Raw genomic sequence first — 10,293 nt, 5'->3', positions numbered from 1 at the left:
CTGGGCCTCGGTTTCCCCATCTGCTTTCTAAACGCTGTTTCGGTGTTATCTCCTTAGCTGAAGGAGCTTTCCTGGGACTCCTGGATTTGGGGTGAAACAGGGAAGCCCTTCCAAGTTGATTTCTTCTTTCTTGGCCCCAGCAGATGCTCAAGGGAAAAGTCCAGAGAGCTAAAATCCTGGAGTGCATGAGCAGAGGTCACAGACTTAGGCCAGTCGATTCTGCTCTGACTCACACACACCACAGCCTCGCCCAAGGCGAGGGGAGGGTTTAATGGGAAGAGGCAGGTGTGGGTTCAAGTCTTGGCACAGCCATTTCCAGCTCTACTTCAGGCTGAGCCTCACCTGGAAGTTCTTATCTGAAAAGAGCACTGTGCGATATGCCTCCCAAGACAAGAGATGATGAAACCTACCATGGCCATGGGATGAAAATGACACTTTACCTCTGTGATCTTCCTCCCCCAAGTCCATAACCAATCCCCAGTCTACACGTGAGAAAAACATCATACAAATTGCAGTGGAGGGGCATCCTATGACACACCTGATCAGTATCCCTCAAAACAGGGCCCCAACAACAGGGACGCAGAGAAATCGCCACAGCTGGGAGGGGCCAAAAGAGACATGAGAAGTTAATATGGACACACACACACACACAAGAAGTTAATATGATTGGATCCTGGAACAGAAAAAGGATGTTTGATAAAAACTAAGCAAGTCTGAATAAACTATGGGCCTGAGTTTATTAATATTATTTTTGATAAGAAAAAGATCTCAATATTGGTTCACTAATCATAATAAGTGCACGATACTAACAGAAGATATTAGTCATAGGTGAAATGATAGGAGAGGTTGGGGGGGTAGCAGGAGGGTATGCGGGGACCCTCTGCTCAAGAAAAAAAATAACTGAATAGGTAAATAAAAACAATACAGCCTCCCTAACTCACAGGGTTATTGCAGAGATCAGAACCAAATGGGAAAGCACCACGCAAACCAATTATAAAATATTATATATAATGTGAAATATCTAAACTAGGTAAATCTATAGAGATCGATAAAATTTGGGGGGGGGGTAATTAGATTTACTTATTTCTTTATTTTTAAAGGAGGTACTGGGGATTGAACCCAGGACCTCATGCATGCTAAGCATGCACTCTACCACTTGAGGTATACCCTCCCCTTCAAAAACCTTTTTTATTCTACAAGTTACATCCAAGCCTTTGGAACTCCAAAGCCCAGGGTTTTCTTACCAACCCACAGTGGGAAATAGGGAGGGGAAAGTGGTATTGATGGAGTGGGAAAAAAAATAAAATGTGTGCCTTAGAATCAGACATGCTTACATTAAGTTTGAGCCCCTGCTTTGTCATTTGTTAGCTGTGTGGCCTGAGGCAAGTTGCTTCACCTCTCTGAACCTGTTTTCTCACCTGCAAAGTGCATGAGTGATAGGACCATTCAATGAGACCCACGACTCAGGCACATGAAAAGACATAGAGGCAGCAGTCAGTTCCTTCCCGACCCCCTGCTGCCAGCTGTTCAACAGGGTTGACAGTTTGCCACCCCCCCCATACACCCCCCCGACACACACACACACAGAGGCAATGATGAAGCTGTGCTGAGTGCAGAGGGATGGGTGTGAGGGTCAAGATTCCAAGACATGTGACTCCAGAAATAATCCCTTTCATTCAAAAGCACTGATGTCAAATACATACACTGCTTCCAAGGGCCCCCCGGCTGGCAGGGCTTGCTTGTTGTTCAGGATTGTTTACATGACAGGCAGGCTCAAGGCCAACCCAGAGTCAGCAGGGAGCAAAGCAAACACTGCAGCCTTATCTTGGGCGGTGGGGCAGCTATAAGCAGGGAAGCCTTCGGTGACATCAGTCTTTTTCCTCACTCGCCAGCCTGACAGCAAGATGAGACTCCTCGTGTTGGCTGCTCTGCTCACGGGTAGGCGAGTGCCCCCAGCTCCACCCCTTCCTGGGCTGAGACCTCTCTCCTCTGCAATGGGGGCCACAGGCCCCTGGGCTGGCCAGATTTGGGGTCTTTTTCAGGGCTCACTATGGGGCTTAAGAGCTCCCATATTGGGGTTTCTTCAAATCCCCCCAAAGCTGACCTTTTCAACCTCAAGTTCGAACTCAGGTGACCCTCCTCTCAGAAAGGCTTACCCCGTCCACCCAAGCTAAGACAGCCCCCCTCCTTTTTCTCTACCATCTGGCCTGGGTACAAGGTCTTCTCTGTCCCTGCCTTTGCCAGCAATTTGCATCTTATTGATTCATTTCCCCTTTTACCCTCCACCCACACCAAAGCATGGGCTCCGTGAGAGCAGGGAGAGTATTGTTTGCACCATTTATTGAATGAATTAATGGAATCAGAATTCCCCAGAATTCAAATCCTACCTCGTTGATCCATGGTTCATTTGTTCATTCAACATTGATGGTATCAGAGCCTCCAAGGTTCTGGGTTGAGACTGGGGACTCAGAGAGGAACGAGCCCTGCTCCCCTTCTGAGGAGCACACACATGCACACACGCATGAGCAGGGACTTGTGCAGGTCTGGCCTCTGCAAAGAGCACAGCTGGCTGGATCAGAGAGAAAGAACACGGAGGGAAACAGGAGGGGGTCCTGGAGGGGGGCCAAGGTAGCCAGGCCACTCCTGTCTGAGCAGGCTCCTGGACACAGCCTCTGTCGGCTGCCACCGGGGAGGCTGCATTGGGGAGAGCAACTAGCTGCCACCCTTCCTTCACCCTGAAGCTTAAGCACGTGGAGCAGCTCCAGTGTCCACAGCAGATCAAGGAAAGGAAGGGCCAGGCATGGGGCGAAGAGACGACACTCACGGCTGATTGGACAGGATCCTAAAATCACTTAATGCCGTCCTCTCTTTAGGGCACCAAATCTCACAGGGTAGGGCTCTGCACATGGGGTAAAAGGGGCTTGCTTCCCCGAGTCTGCTGTGCCAAGCCTTGTGCTTGATTTGGGCACTTAACTAGAGGCAGACTTTTAAAACTTATTTCATAGAGAAATTCTTTTTCAGTGGAGGTACTGGGGATTGAACCCAGGACCTCGTGCATGCTAGGCATGTGCTTTACCACTTGAGCTATACCCTCCCCCGCCAGGCACTTTCTTTAATTCATGTATTGATGATTTTATTTATTTAATTCATCATATATTTATTGAGGGCTCTCTTTGTGTCAGACTGAAGGTCAAGCCCTAGGTTACAAAATCCATGAGGCCTGTCCTTGAGGACTTTATGGTCCTGTGAGAGGGACACATTAAATACCTAGACGGACACAGGTTGTTAGGGATATGATGAAGCAAAAAACCTAAGGAAAGTGGTAACAGAGGAGCCACTTAGCTTGGCGGGGTGGGGGGCAGGTCAGGAAGAGCCTTTTTAAAGAAGCAGCTTTGAAACCAAGATGTTCCAGCCTTTTGAAAAGTAAGCTGACCAACGTGTGGGGCAGAGGGAAGGTAAGGCACGTGGGCTTTGAGGCAGAAAAGAGGTTGTCCTGTTGAGGACAGAGGTCACACAGGCCTCCTCACTATTCCTTACACTCCTGCCCCCTCACCCCTACCATTTGCCAGCCAAACCCTCATTGAGATTCCCTTACCCTGCTTCAATTTTTCTCCCTTCTAATGTCTGATTTCCTTATTTATTACATTTACTGCTTATTGGTTTTCTCCCCTACAAGGATGTAAGCTCATTGAGGTGACAGATTTTTTTATTTGCTCATGGATGTAGCTCCAGCTCTCAGGGCAGTGACTGGCACATAGTAGGTGCTCAATACATAGTTGCTGGATAAATAATGGGGATAGTTTTAAACGAGCGTGTGTTCACACAAAATCTAGTAAACAGATGTTCATAACAGCACTATTTAAAATAGGTAAAAAGTAGACACAATGCAAATGTCCATCACGTGATGAAGGGATAAACAAAATGTGGTCTCTCTGTACAGTGGAATATTATGCAGCCATAAAAAGGATAAGGTACTGATACATTTTATAACAAGGATGCACCTCAGAAACATGAAGCTAAGTGAAAGAAGCCAGTCACAATAGGCCACGTACTGTACAATTCCATCTATATGAAGTGTTCAGAATAGGCAAATACATAGAAACACAAAGCAGATTAGTGTTTGTCAGAGGAGAGTGGGGCAAGGGGAGGAATTGTTAATGGGGTGTTCTTTTGGGGGTGATGTAAATGTTCTGGAATTAGTAGTGATGGTTGCACAATCCCATGAATATGCTAAAAACCACTGAGTTGTACGCTTTGGTTAATAATGAGTTTTATGTTATGTGAATTTTATCTCAAATATATATTTTATATGTATACTTTTTTTAATGTATATATGTATTTTAAGGTCTTGGTTTTAAAAAATCCATACTCACTTTACCAGATTCCTGTGTCCAGCTCTTTTCAGGGGAGGCAGCTGGCTGGGGTCAGGGGACCAGCGTGGGCCTGAGAGAGCAGGCAGGCAGTGGGGCACCTGGGGCGCTGTAGCCAACTAGGACGGATTGGAACTCTGGCTGTGTCCTCTTGCAGTGGGCGCTGCCGGGAGCGGTGTCAGCCCGCGGGCATTGTGGCAGTTCCGCGACATGATCAAGTGCAAAATACCCGACAGTAGCCCCTTGTTGGATTTCAACAACTACGGCTGCTACTGTGGCCTGGGTGGATCAGGCACCCCAGTGGATGAACTGGACAGGTGAGTGATGGATCTGCCAGGGGAGCAAAATGTCCCTGGGATGGGGGAAAGGCACCAGCCAAGGATCTCTCGAGGCACAGAAAGAAGATTTGCCTATTTGCTAAGGATAACACACTATCACACCCTGTCATATAAACAAATATATTCCAAGAAGAACCCGAATCGTGTGCTCCCTATTAGCGACAGAAAGCAGGTCAGAGATGTAAAGTAGTGGATGCTGCTGCCCTCTAGTGGCAGAACTTTACAACACAAAACATCGCTGCTAGGATTCAATCTCCTACCAGTGGTCAAACCGATCACAGCATCTTCAGAATACAAGCTTGTACTGTATTCCTGCAACCATTTTGTAAATCACCTTCAGTAAACATGAGAAAATGACTTAATTTTTTTCAAGCCACAGGACCAGCACGTCTCAGAGCATGTCAGCTAAAACATCCCCACCTGTTCCTGAAGGAGCGGATACAGGCTGACCAGCTGCCCTACTCCTGCTCCTGCCTCAGCTCTGTCCATCTTCTTCTCCAGGTGCTGCCAGACACATGACAACTGCTACACAGAAGCCAAGAAACTGGACAGCTGTGCAGTAATCGTGGACAACCCGTACACCAACAGCTACTCATTCTCATGTTCTAACACTGAGATCACCTGCAACAGTAGGTTTACCCACCTTGTTGGCTCAAAGGCCCTCAGCAGGCATGGGGGGAAATAACAGTAATGATGGCCATCATTGTTCAATCTTTCCCTTGGTGCCCCACAGTGCCTCCTTTAATCCTCACAACAACCCTATGGGATAGGTACTATTATTGTCCCCTTTCCAATTCTCCAAGGACACACAGCTCACAAATGGTGGTATCTGATTTTTGAACACAGGTCTATACGACTCCAGAGCTTCTGCTTCTGCATGCCATACTGCTTTGTTATTTCATCGAAAGATCTTAGAACTAGCATGTACTAGGCTCTCATTATATGCCAGGGACTAGGCTAGGTGGGTATATGAGATGGGTTTTATTAAACCCATTTTACAGGTTAGGAAGCTGAGGCTCAAAAATAGTCACTTGCAAAAAAGAAAAGTCACTTGCCCCCAGATCACACAACTTATGAGTAGGGGCTGGCATTTTGAACTCAGTCGCTTTTGATTTTAAAGGCTCCAGTCTTAACCACTAGCTTATGCAGCACTCAGAGTGAAATGTGTCCCTCCATGGAGGTGGTTCTGAAGAGCAGACAATTTGGAGAGGTGCAGGGTACGGTCGTGTGAGACCAGCATTCAGGATTTTCATTGCCCTTCCTTTTGCACTCACAGACAGGTCCCACTTTTTAAAAACTGTACAAACAACAGTGGAATGACCATAATCCAACTCCCAAAGTGCTAAGAAAAAAAACTACCTGGCACCCCATCACCCTAACAAATAAACTGTTTCATGCCTCTCTGCTCCTTTCTGCCCTGATTTTTGGAATAAGGCTTATATCATTTTAATCGTGGCTAGGCACATGCCCATTTCCAGCCCTTTGCTCCTTCTGCCTGAAACCCTTCCCACCAGATGTCTGCTTGAGTCACTCCCTCTTCCAGGTCTTTCTTCAGATGTCTCTTTTTCAGAGATGTCTTCCCTCAACACGTTCATTTAAATCACATACATACTCCCTCCATCTTTCCAGCATTCTTTTTTCTTGGCTTTATTTTCTCCACAGAATTTCTCAACAGCTGATATATTTATGTTATTTCTTCACTTGTTATCTCTCCAATAGAAAGTAGGATCTACAGAAACGGGGGTCATTGTTTAATTCACTGCTGTATCCCCAGAATCCAGAGCAGTACCTGGCATCCAGTAGATGTTCAGTAAATGTTTGATGAATGCACAGTCTAGATACAATCTTGCATTCTGCTTTCTCTCACTCATCACCCTCTTATGACCATGTTTCTATACTGCCTCATAGTCTTCATTGTTACTTCTTTAATCGCTGCATCAGATGGCTTAATTTGCTTACCTGGTCCCCTGGTAACAGGGATTTCAGTTGTGCTCCGTTTTAGAAAGCCAAATGTGTGGGAAATCAGATTTTTTTTTCACTACAACTTGATCAGCAAGAGCTCCCCTCTATGAATTCTAGGCTCCTTTACAAATCTGATAAAAGCTATAGACCCTCTCCCGAGGGGAAAAACACACACCCACCCACACATTTTTGCAAATAATTTCTTTTTAATGCAGCTGGCTTCTCCCCTCAAAAGCAGGTCAAGGAGCCTGCATCAGAAGGTGTTTATTCACATGATTAACAACAACTTGCTAACTAATTATCTCATTGTGCATACTTCGTAATCTAGTTAAGTGCTAATTTATGCTTTAATGGAGTAAGCAAGGAAAACGTTTGTGATTTTTAAAAGAAGGGATCCGAGAGAGATAAAACTTCAATGAGACTATTGAAGGTAAGCAGATATACATAATTAAAAGCTGAAATGCATTTTAAATGTTATCTTTGTTGCTTCTTTTGGCTCTAAAAATAAACAAGGCCAAAGTAATGTAATTTCAAATTCTACAGAAATATATGCCATGGAAAAGTAGAAAGCACTTATAATCCTAATAGCCAAGATAACCAGTTAGATGTATCACCCTTCAAATTTTTAGGTATATATAACCTATTTTTTCCTTTAATAAAATAGCTTAGAAACATTTCCACATATAGACATACTTAATTGTTTGAAATGTCTGTATAATATTCTATTGTAAGGATGGTCTGTAATTTTAAAAATATGTGCTTTTAAGTAGAGAGATTGGCTTATGAAACTTCGCTAAGTTGAAATGTACAACACTTTGCTGCCTCGAGTATATGTTTTAGTGTTTTCCATATGATTTGCAACTGCTTGCCAATGTTATCAGAGCTCTGTGGCTATACAAGTTTTAAAAGCAGTGAGTTCACTGAGAGGTGTGAAATAGACAGGACTTTTCAAAAAGCAGCTGTCACACCTAGGATCATCAGATTAAAACAGGCTGTCCAGTTAAATTTGATTTTCAGATAGGCAAGGAGTGATTGTTTAGTCTGTGTCCCAAATATTGTTTATCTGAAATGCCATTATTTTTATTTGCTTTATCTGTCAACCCTAAATTTGCACCAGTGGAATGGCCACCAGATCATTTCAGTTAATTCTTCCTGCCTCTAGACTGTACAAAGCATGATCCACCCTGGCTCAGTTCTCTGCTCTTCCTCTTTTCCAGGCAAAAACAATGCCTGTGAGGCCTTCATCTGCAACTGTGACCGCAATGCTGCCATCTGCTTCTCAAAGGCCCCATACAACGAGCAGCACAAGGATCTGGATGCTAAGTACTGTTAGAGCTGAGTATTGCCCCTGGAAAGTGTCATCCCTACCTGCTTCATGGCCTTAACCTTACACTGTGTCTTCCAATAAAGCACTTTGTTGAAAGGCCTCACATTTGGAGATTGTTTTATTCTCTGCCTACTGAACGTGATGAAATCTCTTCCTAGTTCATTGTGAGCATCATTCCTTCCAGCCCTGGGAGCTGAATTAGAGGGATATTTCCAGGAAGTGAGTACCACTGATGATTTACTCTGTGCCAGAACTCTGTGTCTCTAAATTCTCTGGGCAGCCCTATAGGATTTAGACACTATTAGCAAATCCTATTTTTCTAAGCTGAGCCTCAATTGGAGAGGTCACTTGCCCACTGCGATGCATCTGGTAAGTACCAAAGAAGGGATGTGAACCCAGTGAGTCCAATAGAACACACTTAACCAGAACCCTGCCCTGTCTGAAGCGGTGTGCTCTTCAATTTGAACCAGATTTTGCCCCCTTATTTCTCTGCCTCCATTTCCAACTGTGTGAAATCATTTTTTCTGTAACTTTTTTCTAAACCCTTCAAAGCTTTCACCATACTCTGCAAGCTGATTTGTACACTGTAACCATCAAAAATAATTAACAATAACAACTTCTACTTCTTTGGCACTTAACCACATATCACTGTGCTAAGGGCTTTCTGCAGCTCATTAAGTGTTCAAACCAGTGTTATGAGATCACTATTACTGTCCCCATTTTATGGATGAGGAACTAAAAATTCAGAGAAGTTAAGTCACTTGCCTGAAATCACTCAAATGGCAGAGTCAGGATTTGACCAGATCTGTCTGATTGGCAATGCCTGAGCTCTTATTAAGTCACTCAGCCAAATTTCTCTGCAAGAGTTTATGACTACGCTAACACTGAAATTCACCAGAGAGAGTGGGGAGGAGCACAGAATGGAACTGAATTGGAAAAGCAAAGATGAGAAAGGACAATGAGGACTATGAGAAGCCATCACTGCATGGTTTTAAACCACTGGAGGCTGACACTCATGCTGGGTGTATGTTAGGAAGCAAAGGGGTATGTGTGGATTTGTCTTTTGGCCCAATTTCTCCTTCATTTTATTCATCCATTCAATGAATATTTATTGAATACTCACTCTGGGCTAAACACCATTCAAAATGCTGAGAATACAATGTATTTGGAACTGGACTGAAGACAATGATTTATTGTAAGTAGCTGCCTTCAGTTTGTCTTCTCTGAGACTTTTTTTTTTCTTGCTCTCCAAATTAGTATATGCCATGCTTTGCTCTGCGCTCCAGACTGTGCCAAACATTTTGCATAGATATCTCATGATCCTCACAACAGCTCTATAGTGAAGGTATTATTACCTCCCATTTTACAGATGAGGAAACTGGCTCAAAGAGGCAAGTGATTTGTCAAAGGTCACCCACTCATAGGTGGCATAGCTGAGATTGGAACGCAAATTTGGATAATTTAGAGGAAAAGTGCCATCATACCATGAACTTGCTGAAGGCAGAGCAAGGAGTCTTAATCACTTTTGTATCCCTATCTGCCTGGCACTGTTCTTGACCCACGGGGTACTCAATAAATAATTGCTGAAAGCTGAATGAAGTGTTGGTCATTAGTGCTGGGGATCTTTTGGCAGGCAAGAACGTGGCTATTTTCAAATTCAAATTCATCAGACTTAGATTGGCCATTTATACTGTGCTACGGTAGGATTGCAAGGGATACAAAATCAAGTTAGACCTAGCCTCAGCCTTTAAGGAACTGTAAAGATCATAAACTTCTTTCTTCAATGGAAAGAAACTTAAAGCCCCTGTTCGGATGGAAGAAAGCTAAGATTTTAGGGGACTGTTGCTTACTACCATTTTTTTCAGATGATAAACAAGAGAGAGTCACCAGAGTACTCAAGCTGGATCTAGAAATATCCTCTGACATAAAAACCTACCTCTTTTCGTTATCCCAAGGGTTGAGGGAGAGAGAAAAAAATTCCTCTAACAATCTTTTAATGAACATCTGCAGGGTGCTCATTACAGGACTCAGAATACAGGAAACACTGATAAATACAGTGGCTGGGATGATTTAAATGAATAAGTAAATAAACTGGACCGAGAGTAATGTGATGGTGGGATTACATATATCCTAGCAGCTTCAGTATCTTCATAGTGCTTAGCACATCATACATACACTCATTAAATAATTGTTCAACGAAGGTACGGCATGGCGCACGGATTTGCTGCAGTCGAGGAAAAACCACGTGGCCATATTTACCTTTCCGGATCACGTGGGCCTGCGCTCCCAAACCTGT

The 10,293-nt window shown here is 44.0% G+C and overlaps 1 protein-coding gene across 1 annotated transcript; it reads left to right on the top strand.

Annotated features, from left to right (window-relative positions):
* Window positions 1–1,827: 1,827 nt before the first annotated feature.
* On the top strand, window positions 1,828–8,100 carry PLA2G1B (phospholipase A2 group IB). The gene is made up of 4 exons (XM_010995268.3): window positions 1,828–1,938; window positions 4,528–4,687; window positions 5,210–5,337; window positions 7,888–8,100. The coding sequence occupies exons 1-4, from the start codon at window positions 1,905–1,907 to the stop codon at window positions 8,001–8,003; spliced, it is 438 nt and encodes a 145-aa protein (XP_010993570.1). The 5' UTR covers window positions 1,828–1,904; the 3' UTR covers window positions 8,004–8,100.
* The last annotated feature ends 2,193 nt before the right edge of the window (window positions 8,101–10,293 follow it).

The sequence above is a fragment of the Camelus dromedarius genome, chromosome 31 (genome assembly GCF_036321535.1).
Source record: "Camelus dromedarius isolate mCamDro1 chromosome 31, mCamDro1.pat, whole genome shotgun sequence".
NCBI lineage: Eukaryota > Metazoa > Chordata > Mammalia > Artiodactyla > Camelidae > Camelus > Camelus dromedarius.
This window is presented reverse-complemented; position numbering and strand designations above follow the sequence as displayed.

Coding starts and splice junctions, on each gene's coding strand:
- PLA2G1B (XM_010995268.3), top strand. CDS start 1,905: ATGAGACTCCTCGTGTTGGCTGCTCTGCTCACGG. Junction 1,939..4,527: donor GTTGGCTGCTCTGCTCACGG/GTAGGCGAGTGC, acceptor GTCCTCTTGCAG/TGGGCGCTGCCGGGAGCGGT. Junction 5,338..7,887: donor CACTGAGATCACCTGCAACA/GTAGGTTTACCC, acceptor CCTCTTTTCCAG/GCAAAAACAATGCCTGTGAG.